The following is a 20,437-nucleotide window of genomic DNA, read 5'->3' on the forward strand; positions in this document are numbered from 1 at the left end:
ACCTCCAGCACCACGCAAACTGGGTATGATGGTTCACATCTGCAAGCCCAGTACTCGGACATATGAGGCCAGCAGAGCTACAGGAAACCCTGACTTCAAAAGAAAAGAGGCACCAGAGCAGTGGTGGGCACACCTTTCATCCCAGCACTCGGGAGGCAGAGGCAGGTGGAGCTCCGTGAGTTCAAGGTGTCAGCCTGGTCTACAGAGCGAGTTCCAGGACAGCCAGGGCTGTTAAACAGAGAACCCCTGTCTCAGAAACCTAAATAAAGAAAAGAAATAAGAACCAACAGGTCTTGGCAGTCGATGAGAGGAGAGATGGAGGCAGAGTCAAAATTGCTTTCCGATCTGAGACTTGAGACACTAAGGTCTAGCTAGAGACAGAAGCTTTAAGAGAAGGTTTTGGTAAGCAATTATCTTAGCAGTGAATATCCCAGACCTGTCAGAACTGAAAATGAAATGCGGGAGAAGCTCAGGGGGTAAAGCCCTTGCTGTGCAAGCCTGGACCCCAGTGCAGATCCCCAGTGCCCACAGGGAGCAGAGCTCACAGCACACACGCATCTGGAATTCACATGCTCCTCAGCAGTGGTTTTATAGCAAGGGAGACAGACAGGAGAACCCCGGACCGCCACATACGTGCATGGCATGACATGCCCCTACATTCAATACACCACGCATACATACACATATACACACAGACATGCATACACATCAGACACATATACACATGCCATGTACACACACATGGTTTTGTAAAATAATAAAAATAAAAAGCCCTATAGCTGGTTAGAAGTAAGATACTTTTTTATCTGACAATTACTGTTATTCCAATAGCAGATATTTAGGAAAATTTCAAGGCCACGGGGTCAGTTATCATTAATAAAAGTTATAGAAAGTAGCTACTCCCCAACATGATTTTTTTTCCTCAGGACAGGATTTCTCTGTATAACAGCCATAGCTGTCCTGGAACTAGCTTTGTAGATCAGGCTGACCTCAAACTCACAGAGATCCACCTGCCTCTGCCTCCCGACTGCTACCTGGCTCCCAACATGATTTTAAAAAACTATTTTCATGAAGTTATGGCTCAGTGATTAAGAGCATTCATGGTTCTTGCAATAGACCTGGGTTCAGTTCCCAGCACTCATATGGTTGTTCACAACTGCCTGTAACTCCAGTTCCATGGAATCCTATGCCCTCTGCTGGCCTCCAAGGACACTGCACAGAACAACACACACACACTCGCACACACACACGCGCACACACACACACACACAAACATACACAACCAGCTGAACAAAGAGTAGCCCTCGAGAGTATTTTTCTTAAGGGTTCATAGTCTCCTGCTTTGGCCTTATCCTAGAACCACTTTCATGAAAGCATTCAGTGCTTTCCTGTTTACAAAAGCAGCAAGAACATGAAAAACAGAAGCAGGAAGTGTGATATGAAATGTTATTTTTAATTATGGGATAGAAGTTGTCTACATTTAAGGTATATAGCTTGATGCCTTGACATAGTATTCATTGTGAAATTATCATATTTGAATTTATTGTCATATCCATCAGCCCCACATAGTTTCTGCTTGTATGTGTATGTTGTATGCAATGTGTACATACATTATTTGCATGTATGTATGCATATGTCTTTGTGCATGCGTGTTCATTCACTATGTGTGTATCATGTATATGCGTATATTATATGCAAGTGTATTTGTGTATATGCATGCATTATGTGTAAGTGTATAAGCATGCATTATACACGTGTGTATGCATGTATTATGTGCAAGTATATATGTGTATATGCATACATTATGTGCAAGGGTATATTCCTGCTTGAGTGAGGAGATTTCTCTCCCAAATATAAGATTGCCATGCAAGCTATTGTCATCATGCTGTCCTTTTAGATTTCCAGAAATTACTCATCTTACATAATGAAAATTGGCTGCTCTTTTGATCAATATCACACTTTCTTCGTGATCTCATATCACCCAGTTTCTACCCCCAAAAGCCAACCTTTCATTTAGCATATATTATTCTAGAGCCCCCCACCCCTGTTTCTCATGTATGATTTTAACTCTGTGGCATTATCTACAAGCAATAGATGCAAACTCTGCCTGGGTTGGGCATGGTAATGAAATTTTTCAAGATTTTTTTATTTTTAGTGTATGCATATGGATGTGTTTTATCTGCATGTGAAAGAGGCGAGAACGTGGTGGTAGATCCCTCTAGAACTGGAATGATAGGCGATTATGAGCCACCTCATGGGTGCTGGAAACCCAACCCAGGCAAGAGCTCTGCTCCTCTAGGCACTGCCATGGCTGTATCTCTTCAACCCTGTTAATGTATATTTCTGTATCAAACCCAGTTGCTAGGAGAGAGAGAACTTGAGCGGTAATGTGCCTGTCCTTAACGGAACAGCCTGATTCCAGCAAACCTTCTCAAAGCAGAAGAGGAAGGCCAGAGTGGGGAGAGTGCAGAAATATCAGATGTCCCCCATACTTGTTTGCCTTTCTCCATTTACCATGAAACATGTAGAGTACTGCCTGCTCTGCACAGCATCACGGGAGTCACCCATAGTCACAGATCCGTACCTAGGGCATCTGTGGAAATGTGACTGTCAACGCCACCAACCTCAGACAGCATGTTTGTCTGTAAGTGTTTTTAGTGTCTGCAGGTGTGGTAGACAGTTCACCTAGCATGCATGGGGCCATGAGCTCAATCTGCAGCACTGCAGAAATGTCATTCAGTAGGGTTGGGGATTATCTCCCTGCCTGGCGAAAGAAAGCCAGTGTCTCTGGCTCCCCTCCCCCAGGGCATGTGAACCTCGTGGGCACATGCGGGCGGGGTCACCAATGCCATCAGCTCATTTTGTTGATTTTATACATGCCACAGACATGCATGACTCTAACATACAGTATGTCATTAGTGTCTAGAGCATTCTAACCCATACTGGAAAAGTAGAGTATAGGAAAATTCACTTCCTTGGGATATTTTCTCACAGAAAATGTTGCAAACCAGAAAAACAGAATTCTAGCCTTTATTCAACTTCACAGAAGTTGTCTGTGATCTTAGACCTTTGGCTCCCCAGAGCCTCACGGTTACATAGGAAAGTCTTTATAAGGAGCCCTTAGGGTGGTGGTCCACGCCTTTGTCCCAACATTCATAAGGCAGAAGCAGGCAGAACTCTGAGTTTGAGCCCAGCCTGGTCTACATAGAGAGTTCCAGACCATCTATACTGCCAAAAATAAATAAATAAACAAAAATCTTTGCAAGGTTTTCACCTTACAGAAGTGCACTTAGAGTTGGGTGAGCTGTATGAGATGATTTTTTTTGGGGGGGGGGGGGGTAAATGATCTCTCTGTGTAGCTTTTGAAGCCTATCCTGAAACTCACTTTGTAGACCAGGCTGGCCTTGAACTCACAGAGATCTGCTTGCCTCTGCCTCCCACGTGCTGGGATTAAATTGAGAAGTGGTATGGTGTTGCATACCTGAAGTCCTCACTACCTAGAAGGCTGAGGCAGGAGGATCACTGGGTGGAGGAGTTGGAAACCAGCCTGGGCATTATAGCAAGACTCTCACAAAAAAGGAAAAATCTGAAAGCACATTGCATGCTGTCAAGTAGGCATGCCCTGGACTCAGGGTAAGATCGATATGGAACAAGACAGACACAAAAGGGCTTCCTGTGGCTTGGACTATTATAAGCAGTTGACCATCTTACACCTCAATAGCTCAGATATGGGATTTATGATAAAGGGAGCAGCCTAGAAATCGCTTTTGGTATCATAGTTAAATTTTCTAAATAATTTGTAAAACTAAATCTAAACTACTCTATGCCAGTTATTCATTTCTTTCTTTGTTTTTTTCTTTTTCTTTTTCTTTCTTTCTTTCTTTTTTATTTATTTATTTTTTTTTTATTTTCGAGACAGGGTTTCTCCATAGCTTTTGGTTCCTGTCCTGGAACTTGCTCTTGTAGACCAGGCTGGCCTCGAACTCACAGAGACCCGCCTGCCTCTGCCTGCCCAGTTATTCATTTCAAGTATAGAAAAACAATGAGACATGGTTACATTCTGAAACGTTTTTTAGGGTCTGTCATATCATCTTCACAAGCCTTATTTGTGCTGGGTGGGAAGACCCTGAGTTTATGCCTGAAGAAACCGACGTGTGCGTTAAGGGGCTTCCCTGTGTAGGAAGCTTGCCAAAGCCACAGACAGCGAATCACCAAAAGGACCAAGGCTAACTCTCACCTGAGCTTTGCTCGGATGACTCCCAAACTGTTAGCATTGGTCAGCAGCCACTGTGTAGCTCAGTGTAAATAACTCAACCTAGCGCACCCCATGCAGGTGTCACTCGGCACCCGCAAGGCCCCGTGCAGGTGTCCTTCAGTACCCAAAGTGCCCCGTGCAGGTGTTTTTCAGTACCCAGAGCGCCACTTGCAAGTGTCCCTCGGCACCCGCAGTGTCCCGTGTAGGTGTCCCTTAGTACCCAGAGCCAATTTACTCAAGAAGTGAAACCACTGAAAGTACTTGCTTGGTGTCTTGTATTTCCAGTCTGTGAGCAACTTGAGCTCAACTTGGGCTTCTGGAGTTAATGTGGAATTGTAAGCTCAGCGCTGTGACTCAGGTAACTGAGGGACAGGGACCTTCACCCTCTTATGGAGCTTTCCTTGACCTGACAGTCTGACATGTGGGAGCAGCCACTTTCCTGTGGTACCACCCGAGTACCTCTCACTAGTCTTTGAAAGAAGACACTTAGTCAGGGCTGGAGGTGTCACTCAGTGGTTAAGAGCACACACTGCTCTACCAGAGAACCCGGGTTCAATTCCCAGCATCCACGTGTTGGCTCAAACCATCTGTAACTCCAGTTCCTTCTGGCCCCTTACATCACTCATGTGGTGCATTTTACATACAATGTAGGCAGAGCACTCTTAGACATAAAAATAATTCTTTTCAGAAGAAGAGTTCGGTGGTTCTTGTAAAGAGGCAGAAACAAAACAGTAGAAAGAAAAGTGTGGAAGCTGGCAGAGTTTGCTTTCATGAATTGAAACATTTAAACCATGTTTACACTGTATCTACTCCTGCATTAAACACCGAGCCCCAGGGATGCCCTTGTTCCAGTTCCACGGGTTGTGGGATGTCAGTATCTGACACATAGCACGTGTATAATGATGCTTGCTGGCTGAGTCACTGAGAGCTCTGTGGTGATGCTCTGGTGCTCGGGGCTACGGGGGGTGGGGGGGGGGTGCAGGGTGCTTGCAAGAGCCTATCCACACCTGCTTCTGGCACCCTGGCAACACAAATGCCTCAGATCTCACCCTCCCTGGCCCTGAGAGAGGCTGGGCACCCAGCTGTTCCCCTGCCAAGTCCAGCGGCAAGCTTTCTTCCCCAAAACTTCATAAAGCATTCTTTCTGGAACGCCACTTCCCAGCCCTGACTGTCCCTTTGAAATCTGTACAGCACCTGATTCTCGGCGCTGGTTAACAATCTCCTGCTTGCCTGTTACCTGGAATTTATTTGGGTTGGCTTCAGTTCAGACCAGGCGAGCTACTGTCAAAATACCAGGAAAAGTACCAGTCAGACGCAATAGCAGCTGCCACAGCCACCCACGCCTTTAATCCCAGCACTCAGGCAGCAGAAGCAGGCAGATCTCTGGGAGTTTGAGGCCGGTCTGGTCTAAGTGGCAAGTTCTAGGTCAGCCTAGGCTACCTAGTGAAACTCTGTCTCACAAATTAAAAAAGAAAAAAAGAAATGAAATGAACAAACAGACTTCAGTAGCAGTTACTACAGCTGGACATAGAGATGGGCTGAAATGCAGCCAGCACTTGGGCACTAAACACTCGCTGCATCCATTCTCTCTCCCTCTCTCCCCCGTCCTTCTCTCCCTCCTTCCCTCCCCCTCCCCCTGTCGCCCTCTTCCCTCGCTTCTGAAGTCTAGCTTTATCTAAGTGTCGCAGAAGATGGCATCCCATAGTTGCATGTGTGCCAACACTGCAGCCACCACAGAGACAACTGGCCCTGAGTCACAGCCCCACGTTCCTAGGAGAGAAAATAGACTGGCCTGAATTAGGCCTTCCATCTCCCTTGGATGCAGTCAGCTGTGAGACCGGCACCTGAGTCACTATTAGTGTGGCTCCAAGTCGAGGGCAGCAGCCACCACTTAGTAGTGAACACTGGCATAAATCCAGGGCTTGACTAGTGCATTGAGGAGCTAGCCTCAAAGGGCTGGGGATGTAGCTCAGTGGTAGCCTAGCATGTGCAAGGATCTGGGTTCAAAACCCAGTTCGGAGTAAGAGATGAAAATCGTCTCGAGTTAGTGGGTAAAAACTTTTTACTTGATCTTTTTTTCCCCTAGTGGGTCCTTCCCCACTATCCCAGGAAGGGAGGAAAAGGGAATCAGATGGACGTGGATAGAACTAAGGAGCAGTCTGAGGATGTGGCTCAGTGAAAGAGCATTTACCTACCATGTGCAAGGTTCTGGGTTCAGTCTCCAATGCCTCAGGAGAAGGAAGGGAGGATAAGAGGGTAGGCAGGAAGGCATAGAACTGAAAACCCCAAGTGTTAGCTCTGGAAATGGTCGGCCTGCCTGCTGTGGGAAGGACAAGAGGGAAGGGGTGTCCTCCGGTTCCTCCCAGCATGTCTAAATGCCGCTTTTAAAAATTAGATAATTTGGCCTACTTCTGTTATGTGCGAAAATAGGGTATTTCCCCAGAAGTTGAGGGCAATGCAGACATTCCCAGTTTAGTTCTCAACACTGTCCGCACAGCAGAGTTCCCTGGAGATCTTGACACTGGTCGCATAACAAGAGTCACCTGGAGAAAGCTTTATAAAGGAAATGAAATGGGGGGTAGAGGGGTGGTCCCAAACAATTGTCAGAATTTGAGGGTGTGTTTCCTTATGATTCCAATGAGTAGCCAGCATGGGAACCCCTAGCTTGACCACACCAAAGCCTCACACAATCGAAGACCCACACCTCTGTGAGACAGGAGCAACCAGGGGAATTAGTCCCATTTTGCAGACAGTGCTTTCTGAAGCTGGCAAGTTTCCATTTGTGAGCTGGCCTCACCACAGGACGCAGAGCTCTAGGGACTGCCCCTCTGATCTCAGTAAGTCATGCTACAAACACTCATGGACTTAATTAAGAGCCGTCCCTCACCATGTTTGTGTCCCTCCCTGTCCCCTCCACTCATCTCTCTCCGTTCATCTTCTGCTCCTGGATGCAGGAACTAAATAAGAAGCGGACGCAGAAGGAAATGGAGCACGCCATGCTGATCCGGCACGACGAGTCCACCCGAGAGCTGGAGTACAGACAGCTGCACACACTGCAGAAGCTCCGCATGGATCTGATCCGGCTACAGCACCAGACGGAGCTGGAGAACCAGCTGGAGTACAATAAGAGGCGGGAGCGGGAGCTGCACCGGAAGCATGTCATGGAGCTTCGGCAACAGCCGAAAAACTTAAAGGTAAGAGGACATCAGCACACTCCAAACCCACCATGCATTCTCACACAGGTGGGCCCGTCTGTGTCACACCCCAGAATCAGAATCTCTAAGCGTGGTGTCCAGGGCTCCTTCTGCAAGCTGGGAAGCTGCTTTGGAACCCTCTAAGCTGCAGGGTCCTTGCTCCAAGGAGTGCTGGCCTCCAGAACACTGGGCTGCTCTACTTGCAGCCTGTCCACAAAACTTCTGACTGCTTGACTCCACAAGGATGCAGCCCTAAGTCTAAAGACACCTCTCAGCCTATGAAGCGGAGGGGGGGGGGGGGAGCAAAAGCCAGTAGGAGTGTGCTGCTCCAGCTTCCTAGCGAATCCTTAAGGGTCCCAGCAGAGTGCCATTTGGGGTCTTGGTCCTCCCTGTAGTTCAGGATGTCGCTTACCTGAGCCATTGGTCACCCACCACCTTTGAAAGGCAGTGAGAAGGGGCTGGAGAGATGGCTCAGTGGTTAAGAGCACTGGCTGCTCTTCTAGAGGACCTGGGTTTGATTCCCAGTGCCCACACAGCAGCTCACAACCATCTGCAACTCTAGTTCCAGGGAATCAAGACCTCTTCTGGCCTCCAAGGCCACTAGATACCCATGTAGTACACAGACACATTCAGATAAAATACTCCTAACATATAAAATAAAACTAAAAACTGTAAAGTGAACAAGGACAGCTCAGAAAATGGTCCTGTCAATGAAGAGTTTGCTTTGCAAGTACAAAGACCTGAGTTCTGTCCCCTAGAACAGTGGTTCTCAACCTGTGGATCATGACCCCCATGAAGGTCAAATGTCCCTTTCCCAGGGGTCGCCTAAGACCATCAGAAAGCATGGATATTTACAGTACAATTCATAACAGTAGCAAAAATAATTTTATGGTTGGGGTCACCACACCATGAGGAACCGTGTTAAAGAGTGGCAGCGTTAGGAAGGTTGAGAAGCACTGCCCATGAACCTATGTTTTTAAAGAATAAAAGGTTGGGAGCTGAAGAGATGGCTCAGAGGTCAAGAGCATTGCCTGCTCTTCCAAAGGTCCTGAGTTCAATTCCCAGCAACCACATGGTGGCTCACAACCATCTGTAATGGGGTCTGGTGCCTTCTTTTGGCCTGCAGGCATACACACAGATAGAATATTGTATACATAATAAATAAATTTTAAAAAAAAAAAGAATAAAAGGTTGGGCTGGGCATAGTAGTGCACACAGAGAGGTAGACAGGGGCACTTAAGACCAGCCTGAGCTTCATAGTGAGTTCCAGGCTGGTCAGAGCTATACAGTAAGACCCTGTGACACCAAAAAAAAAAGGAAGAGGAGAAAAAAAAATCAACAAAAAACAATGTGTGTGACCCCAGCCTTTCTGGGAAGCTTCCTGGTGCTGGTTGGCCACTCACCTAGCCTGCTTAGTCCCAGGCTTTTTTTTACCAGACACCATCTCAAAGATAGATAGATAGAAGCCGGGCGGTGGTGGCGCACACCTTTAATCCCAGCACTCGGGAGGCAGAGGCAGGCAGATCTCTGTGAGTTCGAGACCAGCTTGGTCTACAGAGCTAGTTCCAGGACAGGCTCCGAAACCACAGAGAAACCCTGTCTCAAAAAACCAAAAAAAAAAAAAAAAGATAGATAGATAGATAGATAGATAGATAGATAGATAGATAGATAGATAAAAAGAATATGGATGGGACGGTTGTCCTCTGACCTCCATGAACACAGGTGCTCCTAGGGAAAGTGGATAGAGAACTGTCCATGGTCCTAGCCCCAGTCGGTGATGAAGCCGTAATGGTAACAAGGTTGCTGCACAGATAAAGGCTACAAAGCCAGGATGCGAGCTGCCCTTGGTCACATTGGCACATGTCCCTTCGAGGCAAACCCTAGCCACACCCACGACCCCTGCCACCAGAAGTCCAAGTGACCTATGACTGCAGAGTGGCCTGCGCATGCTCCTCTTCCTGCTCCCCAGAGTACACATTTGGCATCCACCCCTGAAAGCACCCTCTAATGGAGTCAGAGCTCCAGGGCCACTCTTCTCCTTCAGCTTCTGCTGAAGTCACGTAGGGATGGGTTAGGGTATGAGGCACTGTTCGGGTGTGCAGAAGACGTTCTGAGCCAGGGCAATGGGAGCTGACTGTAGAGCCTCGTCCCCTTTCTCACCTGGAAATGAAGGGATATTGTGCACACATGGAGGTGTACGCACTCACCTTGAGGAAGGAAAACACAGCAAACAATAGGAGGCGCTGCAGACCAGGAAGAGACTGGGGAAATAACTGCCAACCCGCTAACAAGTCTCATCATACTCCACAGTCTACTGTGAATCTAGTTCCCCGTTATAATCTGTTTCCCTAGAGCCATTCTTCAAATCAGAATCATTTCCATCCATGTCCTGTTAAAAAAAAAAGAAAGAAAGAAAGAAAGAAAAAAGAAAAGAAAAGGGGACGAGGGCTGGTAGTGTTCCCTCACATCATGCGTTGTCCTGTCGGTCTCTGGACTGATGGCTGTCATGGGGCGTCCATGCGTGGTCTGTGTCATGTGTCCAAGCATGTGGACTGACCTGTTTCTCTTTCTCTCTATTGCGTGTTCCCGGGCAGGCCATGGAAATGCAGATTAAGAAGCAGTTTCAGGACACTTGCAAGGTACAGACCAAGCAGTACAAAGCACTCAAGAACCACCAGTTGGAAGTCACTCCAAAGAATGAGCACAAAACAATCCTAAAGACGCTGAAAGATGAGCAGACGAGAAAACTGGCCATCTTGGCAGAGCAGTATGAACAGAGCATTAATGAGATGATGGCCTCGCAGGCGGTAAGTGGGGAGGGTTGTTGCCACAGCGTCAAGAGCTTTCGGGATTTCAAGAAAATGCAAGATCCGGCTTTCATTCCCAAGCACCTTCTGGGATATATTGGTTTAGGATATATTGGTGGCTTCTTTTCCTGCCCGAGGAACGGAGGAAAAAGACAACGCCGAGTAGAGCCAAGGCCATGCGGATACTCGCTGGAATACGTCTTCTCAGATGGAGCTGAAGGAGCAGTGGCAGTCCAGCCGGGGGGCACACAGGGAGGGCGAGATGGGATGGATGCCGCGCACGTGTATACGCTTCTTCACCAGAAGTTTACCAGTCACCACCCCAACCAATGTCAGGCATGGCCCTGCTGCCTCAGTGCCCACAGTCAAGTGAGGGGAGACACACACACACACACAGACATATTTGCTAAACAAACTCTGGCCAGGCCTCTGCAGGCACGCTGCACTGAGCCCAGAGACAGGGGAACCAGCTAGATGGGTCTCATGCTGTGTCAGGAAGGCTGGGAAGTCAGATCACTGAGTGGTAATAGCCAAGCACACTGAGTACTTAGTTATCAGGGTACCCAGGGACTTGGAAGGACAAGGAGGAACAGGGAAGCTGGCCTAGAGATCCCTAGGGAAGAAAAAGGAAGCTGTCGAAATACATGGTTCTGTATAGGCCAAGTCCAGACAAGGAGAGTGTGCACCTGGGGCTCAGAGCTAGAGGGCAAGCCTGGGTGGGGTTCAAGAAGGAGGACTGGGTTGGGAGCCGTGGTGCACACCTGTGATGCCAGCATCCGGAAGACTAAGGCAGCAGGAGTGGGACAGCCTGGTCTACCAGCAAGACCCAGTCTGGCAAAACAAAGGCAGGGGATGTAGTTCATCAGGAGGCCACTTGCAACAGGGCCCCCAGCCCTGAAAAGAAGGGAAGGAGGAGGGTAGGGAAAGAAGAAGGGAGGAAGGGGTAAAAGGAAAGAGGAAGAGAAGAGGGAAGAAAGAAATAGGGAGGGGAGGGGCCCCCATGTACCCCTCCTGTCTTATTCCCAGGCTAGTCTCTCCTGGTTCTCCACTGGATCTCCTGGTTCTCCACTGGATCCCAGGATCCCAAGGATGTTGGTAGATTAGGAAATGGGTCTGTCAGGGAATTGAATGACATCATCCCACCATGACCAGCACTGATGGCCACTGGTTTACTAAACAGAAACATTAGTTCTACCTGAGGTTGCACTCTGCAAAGATTCAGAAGCTCCACAGGCCTGAGAATGAATGGCCAGCCTGACCACCTGCCACAGCTGGAGAGTCACACATGGGGATAGAGGTAAGGGTCAGAACCTCAAGGCAGGAGGTGAGCTGTCGCTCTACGAGAGGCCTCGGGTGACCAGTGTGCAGTTGCTGTGAGTCCTGGGGTCCACACAGTACAAGAGGGTTGTGGAGAGCAGGCACATGGATGTGGTGAAGGCTGGGCAGGGTTTGGGGAACACTTGGGGGGGCAGCAGAGAGAATTGAGTTTCAAAGGGGAGTTCCCAGGAGACTGGGAGAGTTGAGGAAAGAGGGTGCACTCTCGGATGCCGGGCACAGTGATTGAGTAAGGTGGCCCTGAGCCCTGTATCCATGTGGAGAGATGCAGACCCTAAAATCTGCAGGTCTGAAGGGATGCCAGGATTAAAGACAAAGGGTCCCATGCCTTTGCCTTGTGGGGGCAGCTATAACAGTCAGGAGTTAGTAAATCTACCAGGGCCATGTGCAGGGTAGTTTGAGAAGCAGGCTGGGGACAGGATCTGGTAGCCATCCGTGTTTGAAGGCTGTGTGAAGGGTAGACATAGATCAAAGAGGATGAGAATCCAAAGATCAGGAGAGTCCGGGAGAGAGCAAGTCACAGATGGCAGAGCAAAGCTTCCCACCATTGGGTTCAAATGTGCAGGAGCCATGAGAGCAGCAAACCTCAGCGACCTCCCCGCTTTGGATAGCGGCTTTAGCCATGAGGCACAACAGTGAGACTTGGAGGTGTCCTTCCACTTCAAAGGGATGTGGCTGCAGCTTGGTGGGCAGAGTGCTTGCCTAGCACGTGTGAGGCCCTGGGTCTGATCCTCCACAGTGCATAAACCAGCATGGTATCACCTACCTAGGATCCTGGCACCTGGGAGATGGAGCAGGAGGATCAGAAGTTCAAAGCCATCCTCAACCACATAGCAAGTTCGAGGCCAGCCTGGGCTACATGAGACCCTGTCTCAAAAATAAAGAGTGCCCATAAAAAGAAATCCTCTCCCATCCTCGTCAGTAGAGGCAGATAGACGTGCAGCAAGCCGAGGGGACAATGAGGCTCCCAGCAGTAGGAAGAGGCTCGGGCATGTTCTTAGCTGGTGCTGCCACGCTCTTCACACCTCATTCACTCGTCTGTCCGTCCGTCCGACGAGTGATTGTGATGTCCGCAGCATGCTCCAGGCATCCCTGGAGGGGATGACCCTCATTCCCTGACCAGTTCTCCAGGGGCAGCGGAGGAAGCAGAATCAAAAGGGGGCTGCCAGACGTGGAGTCGGGCAGAGAAGCAAGGAGGCAGCAGTGGAACCAGAAGCTAGCCTGGTCTGGAGGCGGCAGGAGTGGGAGAACCATAGCCCATCTGAAGAATTCAGAGACCTCAGTTCTGCTGGAGTGTGGAGAGCTGGGGATCGTGCCTGAGAATAAGACAGGAGGGTTGCACAGGGGCCAGGTCATAGTCGGGCCTACAGACCTCAGCACAGTGTCACTAAAGCGTAGGGATCTGGTGGCCTTTTATTGCTGTTTGGGAGCCATCCCTCAGAGACACGTAGAGAATGCCCTGAGAGATGGCAAGAGCGATGGGAGACCACTGTGGTGCTTTTGCTCTTGCTTGGCCACAGGGATTGATGGCTACACTGGAGATGTAATACTGGGGTGAGGGGAGACGGGGCCATGTTTGAGAGGCAGGTTAGAGGTTCAGGGAGTGTACTTGGTGGCAGGACCAAGATGCTGAGTAAGGATTTAAAAAGGATTTAAGTCTCTGGGTTGAGCTTTATGGTAGGTGACAGTGGCAGTTTGTTAAAAAGACAGTGGGGCAGGTTGAGGAAGGGAAGCAGGAAGGGAGAGTTTGTAGTGGTCACATGAAACTCGGGCTCTGGGAAACCGCCCAGGCCAATCTGTCCAGCAGATAAACAGAGAGAGAAAACTGGAGAACTTACCTCCCCAGGGAAGTCTGGTGTGCCAGCATGTGCCCAAGAGAGACTTGGAGTAGACAGGAGCCCTTGGGAGGAGCAGTTAGAGGGGGCGTGGGCTAAGGCTCTGGAACACCCACATTTCCTGAGGTCCTGCTTGTCAGGGTCGAGCTGGGAAGGCAGAGCGGGGAGAAAAACATAGAATTCAGGGACAATGGCCAGGCTAGAGTAAGGAATTGCAAGAAAGGCCGCACGGCTTGCTGGGAGGTGAGGTCACATAGGGATCTCACAAAGATGATCAGAAACCAAGCATGAGGGGTGTAAGTGGGGGACGATGCTCCAAAGGAGAGAGTCAAGGAGAAAGAAAGGCAGTGGGGAAAGTACCAGGTAGGAAGCCTGTCCTGGTTTTTGTTTGTTTTGTTTTGAGGCAGGGTCTCTTGCAGCCCAGGCTAGCCTCAACCTCACTATGTGACCAGGGTTGACTTTGAATCCTCCTGCCTCCCCAGGTCCCACGGACTGGGGTTACAGACATTCATGGCCACAGCCTGTTCATTCAGGACTGGAGATGGAACCAGGGCTTCAGGCCGCCCCATAATCACTCTAGCTACCCAGCCACAGCCGAGCCCGGCTCTTGCCCGTTAGCTCTTGTCACACACAGCACCTGCAGCACGGCCTGGCTCTGCAGCAAGGGCTAGTGAACATGTTGTGTGAGTCGGTAGGCATGGAGGAAGGAAAGTGGGCTAAGGCAGAGCAGTGTCCTCTCTCTTGGAACAGGGAGGAGGGGACTCTGAGTATGGCCGCCACAGCTGTCCACCCCACCTGGCCTTGGGCCACAAGTAAGGCTAATCCCTCCTTTACCTGGGCGAACCAGAGGCTCGCTGAAGGGAGCCATTCACATTAGCTGCTGCTTAGGACAAGAGCTGGCCTTGTAAATTTTTCTGTAAAGGGACAAGTCATAAATGTGAGAAGCTGCGTGGACCATGAGGTGTCCGTCCCAGTAGCCAGCTCACCTCTGCAGACCCAGGCAGAAATGACGTGTGTACATGTGCGTGCATGTGTGCGTGTGTATGAGAGAGAGAGAGCTTGCACGCCCTAGTAAAGGTTTATTTATAAAGAGCCACAGCCTAGGGGCTGTAGCCTTCCAGTCTCCAGCGTTGCAGGGAGGGGCCACAGCTTGGGTGCAGGTTGTACACTAGTTCACCACTAAGTTACACTGCACACTCCCTTGCCTCCTCTTCTCTGTGAGCCACTATAGGAAGCAAGCGTGATATTCACCACATTATTATAAACCTCAGAGTGCATTTGCATGTGTGATTGCAGGTGATAAACTCCAACATCTGCAACTCCTGTGGTTTCTAGCACTTGGACTTGGATGGTCAGAGCTGGCACAAGACATGGTTTGAGGATAGCTAAATGCCAGAGACAAAAGAAACTGTAGGCTGGGGCTGTAGCTCAGGAGGTAGAGGGCTGGTCTAGCATCCAGAAAGTCTTGGGTTTTGTTACCAGCACTGCTAAAATTCCAACATGGTGGTATGCACCCATAATCCCAGCATGTCAGTATACACCTTAATCCCTTCGTGGTAGTGCACACCTGTAATCCCTGCATGGTGGTGCACACCTGTAATCCCTGCATGGCAGTGCACACCTGTTATCTCTGCATGGCAGTGCACACCTGTAATCTCTGCATGGTAGTGCATGCATGTAATCTCTGCATGGCAGTACACACCTGTAATCCCTGCATGGCAGTGCATGCATGTAATCCCTGCATGGCAGTACACACCTGTAATCCCTGCATGGCAGTACACACCTGTAATCCCTGCATGGCGGTGCACACCTGTAATCCCTGCATGGCAGTGCACACCTGTAATCCCTGCATGGCGGTGCACACACCTGTAATCCCTGCATGGCGGTTCACACACCTGTAATCTCTGCATGGCGGTGCACACCTGTAATCTCTGCATGGCAGTACACACCTGTAATCCCTTCATGGCGGTGCACACACCTGTAATCCCTGCATGGCGGTGCACACACCTGTAATCCCTGCATGGCGGTGCACACACCTGTAATCCCTGCATGGCGGTGCACACACCTGTAATCCCTGCATGGCGGTGCACACCTGTAATCCCTGCATGGCGGTACACACCTGTAATCTCTGCGTGGCAGTGCACACATGTAATCTCTGCATGGCAGTGCACACCTGTAATCCCTGCGTGACAGGGCACACCTGTAATCCCTGCGTGGCAGTGCACACTAGCCCTTGGGAGGTAGAGGCAGGAGGATCAGACATTCAAGGTCATCCTTGGCTGCGTGGCAGGTTCCGGCTCCAGTGTGGTCTGCGTGAGACCCTGTGTCAGAGGGAGACACTTCAAGGGTCTAAACTGCCCACTGGCGGTCTGAAGTCTCGGCCGCTCATTCGGGGCTCATGGCAGCTAATGTGTGAACATAGGAGATGAGTGGGCTGTCATTTTCTTTTATGGCCAGGAACCTCTCAGATCAGGAGAACATCCATAGCAGTCCTCACGGGGAGCCACGGGACATTTCAACACCACCTGTAAACTATTCTGACTGTGGGCTGACGATGTGTGTGCACAGCCCTGCCTATGTCCCCAGTGGAAATGGGAAGAAAGCGGCCCGTCCTCGCTAGCAGAGTTTAACATTGACTGCTTAGGGTGTGACTCAGAAAGCACACTTTCCCTTAACTCCATGGCGTGTTTCCCACAGAAGGACTAAGGATGGCAGTCCGCAAGTAGTTTGAACATTTCTAAAGTCACTTCCTGCTGCAGATAGGGGTACACTGTCAGTTGTCACAGGCACAGATCAGGTGGAGATGCTGCTGGGGAAATCGCCTGTATGGAGAGGGGCGGAGAGACTCAGGGGTGGGGACATACCCAGGCCTAGGACAGAGGACTGGCCTGTGCCATGCTCATAGTCTGACACAGGAGCCGTTTGGCCTCAGGCCCTTGTTCTTCTAGAAGCAGGTGGACTTGGCCCATCTGTACATAAGATCTAGCTGTCTGGGTACAAACAGTAAAGTTGAGGCACACAGCTGGGAGCAGAGGGAACTGGGCCAGGATGCAGAGTCTACATCTCATTGCTGTGAAGCAAAATCCATCTCCAGAGATTATGAGCTGCTCTCAAGGAGTGAGATTTTTGAACCCATGGGGTTCTGGGTTGGCAGTGACAAAGATGCCATGTGTAGCCACAGCCTGGCCAGCATGGTTTGTTTGCTATAACAGCTACAATGGCATGGTCTTCGCGCTGTATGAATTATTGTTGAATTCACTTCTATAGCACTAAATGGGTCATGATTTTATAGTTAAAGGTGTTTAAATATGAACACAGTCTTGTCAAAACCAAAAAATTGTAATAGTTGCTGTTTATCGGACATTGTAGTATTGTGGGGTCTTAGGATTGGGATCCTATATGAATTCTTTCATTTGAAGTTTATGCCAATCTTAATGGGAATTATCGTTTCCTTGAAAAAAAGAAAAAGAAATGAGACCAAAGGAGGCTGAATAATTATTGACAAAATGCCACCCTGGAGTGAAAGAGCCAGGCTTCAGGGTCAGCAGTTTACCTCCAGAGTGCACAGACTTAGCCTCTAGAGTAGGCAGCCTTCCTGGGCTCTGGGGCCTGCACTGAAGAAAGGGTGTCCTTAGGATCCTGTGGCCACCCGGGTAGACTCCACTGGCTGTGCTCCAAATTGCAGTATCCATCGAGTTTCTGTCCTTCCACCTAAGTCAGAGCAAGGAAACCCTTTTCAATTGTCCCGAGTGGTGCGCGCGGACTGCTGTGTGCATATAGACATATTCAGTGTGTGTCTTCTGTATCCATAGTTACGGCTAGATGAGGCGCAAGAGGCAGAGTGCCAGGCCCTGAGACTACAGCTCCAGCAGGAGATGGAGCTGCTCAATGCCTACCAGAGCAAAATCAAGATGCAGACGGAGGCCCAGCACGAGCGGGAGCTGCAGAAGTTAGAGCAGAGGGTGTCTCTGCGCAGAGCGCATCTTGAGCAGAAGGTAGGGAGTTTCTGGGGAACCACGGGTGGGGCTGCAGTGGGGAAGGGTCACAGTTTTGTGTGGATCCCTCCTAGTGACCCGGGATCAGACTGTCAGTTTACCCCTGGTACCCAAGAGAGGCAGATATTACCTCCAGGCCTGGGACATGATGGCTTGGGAAGGTTATCCAACCATCTGAGGTTCTGCTTAGGAAGCCCGCCATCTTAACCAGCTAGGTGACATCACTTACTTAAGAACTATGGGATGCTAACACGGCTGCCCAGGGGCCTAAAAAAATCACATAAGATTGGAATTTTTTTCAGTAAAAGGAATTACCCACAGGATTCTTTAAGAAATAAAGTGAGGTGCTGGAGAGATGGCTCAGAAGAGCACTTGCTGCTCTTCCAAAGGACCAGGGTTCAGGTCCCAGAACCCACATGGCAGCTCACAACGTTCTGTGACTCCAGCTTCAGAGTATTTAACACCCTCTTCTGGCCTCCACAGATACTACATTCATATGTATATACCTAACACAAGCCGGTCAGTGGTGGCTCACGCCCTTAATCCCAGCACTTGGGAGGCAGAGGCAGGCAGATCTCTGTGAGTTCGAGGCCAACCTGGTCTACAAGAGCTAGTTCCAGGACAGACTCCAAAGCTACAGAGAAACCCTGTCTCAAACAAACAAACAAAAAATACTTAAACACAGACTCACATAGACATAAATAATTAAGTAAAAGTAATTTTTTAAAAAAGAGGGGAAACAAAGATAGGTTGCTATTGCCACATATAGTAAATGTTACCCCCTTGAATTACGGCGTGCTGTAGACAGTGTTATAGGGAGAGTCACACGGAGACTGTGTCATGAAGCATCTCAAGCCTGGGGCTGAGAGGAGTGACACCAGACGTTGTCTCCTGGCTTCCACAGAACATGTACATGGATGCACATGTGCACATGCATGCAAAGCATCTCAGGGTCTGAGGAGATGACTCAGCAGGAAGGAGCTTGCTGTGAGAGCATGGGGACACAGCATCTCAAGCTGGTGACCTCTCTCTGCTCAACCTGTTACCCCTGCTTTCTCTGTCCCCCCAGCAACACTGTAGCCTGCTCTCCTGGCCACTGTTCCACAATCAAATTCCTAGGATGCAGGAGGCCCTGTCCGGCCACTACAAAGTCACAGGGAGGATGCCCAGGCTCAGATAGCAGCACCACCTCTATCCCCAGCCCCACCCATCCACACCCATCCGTACCCCAACTCCCAGCCCTAGCAAGTGTGAGACACTGGGCTCCTGGCTCTCAGGTCTAGGCTGTTCCGTGTGTGTGTGTGTGTGTGTGTGTGTGTGTGTGTGTGTGCACCTGGTGGGGGTCCCTCGTGGCTATGGAGCGAGTGTTGGCATTGAGCCCCTCTTCTGTGCTGGGTGCAGATTGAAGAGGAGCTGGCCGCCCTGCAGAAGGAACGCAGTGAGAGGATCAAGATTCTCCTGGAAAGACAAGAGCGAGAGACGGAGACTTTTGACATGGAGAGCCTCAGAATGGGATTTGGGAATTTGGTGACATTAGATTTTCCTAAGGAGGACTATAGATGAGATTAAATTTTTTTGCCATTTACAAAAAAAAAATGAAAAAAAGAAAACAAAAAAATTCAGACCTTACAAAACTACATTCCCCATTTTAACGGGCGTTGCTCTCACTTCACACTCTCTCTCTCTCTCTCCCTCTCTCTCTTTCTCTCTCTCTTCCTGACATCGTGTCGGACTAGTGCCTGTTTACTCTTACTCCATCAGGGGCCCTTTCCTCCCCCATATCAACTGTCAGTGCTGGCCGGCCCGGCCGCCCCTACTGTCCACCCCCCACACCCAGTACCGGTGTGGCCCACAGAGGTTCTGGTGAAAACCTTGAAAGTGGCTTTAGGGTCAATCAACAAACGGCGATGGAACACAGATGTATATTGCTCTAAGCAATCTCTCATTGTCACCAACCAGTGAAAGTAAAGCAAAAAAAGAAAAACTAAAGAAAACTAAATAAATACTACATGCCAAGGGGGAGAGAGACACAAAATCCGCAGCCTTACACCTTAACCAGCTGCTGCATAATTTTATTTTATTTTATTTTTTTGGTATTTATTCATCAGGAATTAAAAAAAACAAAGTTTTATTAAAGATTGAAAATTTGATACATTTTACAGGAACTAATTGTGATGTACATATGAAGTGGTAACATATTATTACTATTTTGGGGCCGGGGTGGGTGGGCGGGGTGAAGAGAGCTTGTGATTTTTAAGAACCTGCCGGCGAGCGTTTGCCTTGCCGTCAGCCTGGTCTACTGTATCCCGGCATCCTCTGCTGTTGCAGACGGTGCGAATACATGTCCGGAACTCACAGAATCCCAGTAGCACAAAATTGGGCTTTGGCAAATCATGTATTTTGTGTATAGAGGGAATCTAAGGAGAGGAATTGCTTATTTTCATATTGTATTTTAACTGTTTCTCTGATCAAAATTTTTTTACTTCCTCCTCCTGTTCCTCCCCCACCCACGCCCACCTCCCCGCGGTTTCCAGTTCCGTCTCTGGAGTTCAATGTCTTTTCAGTCGGATCATCTCCGTTTATTTCTCCTTCCCCTCCCCGCGCCCCCTATCTTTGGTCATAAATATTGCATTATCCATCCTTTCAAACTGTGTATTTTCTTACAATAAAAAATGATGAAGAAAAAAAGGCTTTACTCCTTTTGCATGCACCTTAAAAAAAAAACAAAACCACTTAAACATTTTTCAGGTTCCAAGGGAGAGCATGGTTAACTGTCAGGGCTTTTACTTATATTTGTAAATAAAAGTGTTCGTCACATTGCCTGGCTGTGTTCTTGTAGCAGGATTTCCATTCTAGGTGCCTCTGGGGATGACTCAAGGGCTGAGTCCTGGAACGGTGCTCCAGGGCTTCCAGAAGGATGCTGAGGGGAAGCCGAAATTTCAGTTTCTTCTGGACCGAGATGGAGGTACGGTGTTTGACATCCTCCCTGGGTCCCTAGCCATAGGAGTACAAGCCA

General features: G+C 49.2%; 1 protein-coding gene across 2 annotated transcripts in view; it reads left to right on the forward strand.

The window, feature by feature from the left end:
* Window positions 1-20,234, forward strand: part of Taok3 (TAO kinase 3) — a 184,463-nt gene extending 164,229 nt beyond the window's left edge. For both annotated transcript variants that reach the window (XM_041647302.1, XM_041647308.1), the window contains 4 exons: window positions 7,210-7,449; window positions 10,044-10,256; window positions 17,239-17,421; window positions 18,823-20,234. In XM_041647302.1, the coding sequence (XP_041503236.1) occupies window positions 7,210-7,449; window positions 10,044-10,256; window positions 17,239-17,421; window positions 18,823-18,984 (798 nt within the window). In that variant the 3' untranslated portion in view covers window positions 18,985-20,234. The remainder of the gene's footprint in view (window positions 1-7,209; window positions 7,450-10,043; window positions 10,257-17,238; window positions 17,422-18,822) is intronic.
* Window positions 20,235-20,437: the final 203 nt, after the last annotated feature.

This window comes from Microtus oregoni, unplaced genomic scaffold (genome assembly GCF_018167655.1).
Source record: "Microtus oregoni isolate MIOR12 unplaced genomic scaffold, Mior012 000003F_ref0000135, whole genome shotgun sequence".
NCBI lineage: Eukaryota > Metazoa > Chordata > Mammalia > Rodentia > Cricetidae > Microtus > Microtus oregoni.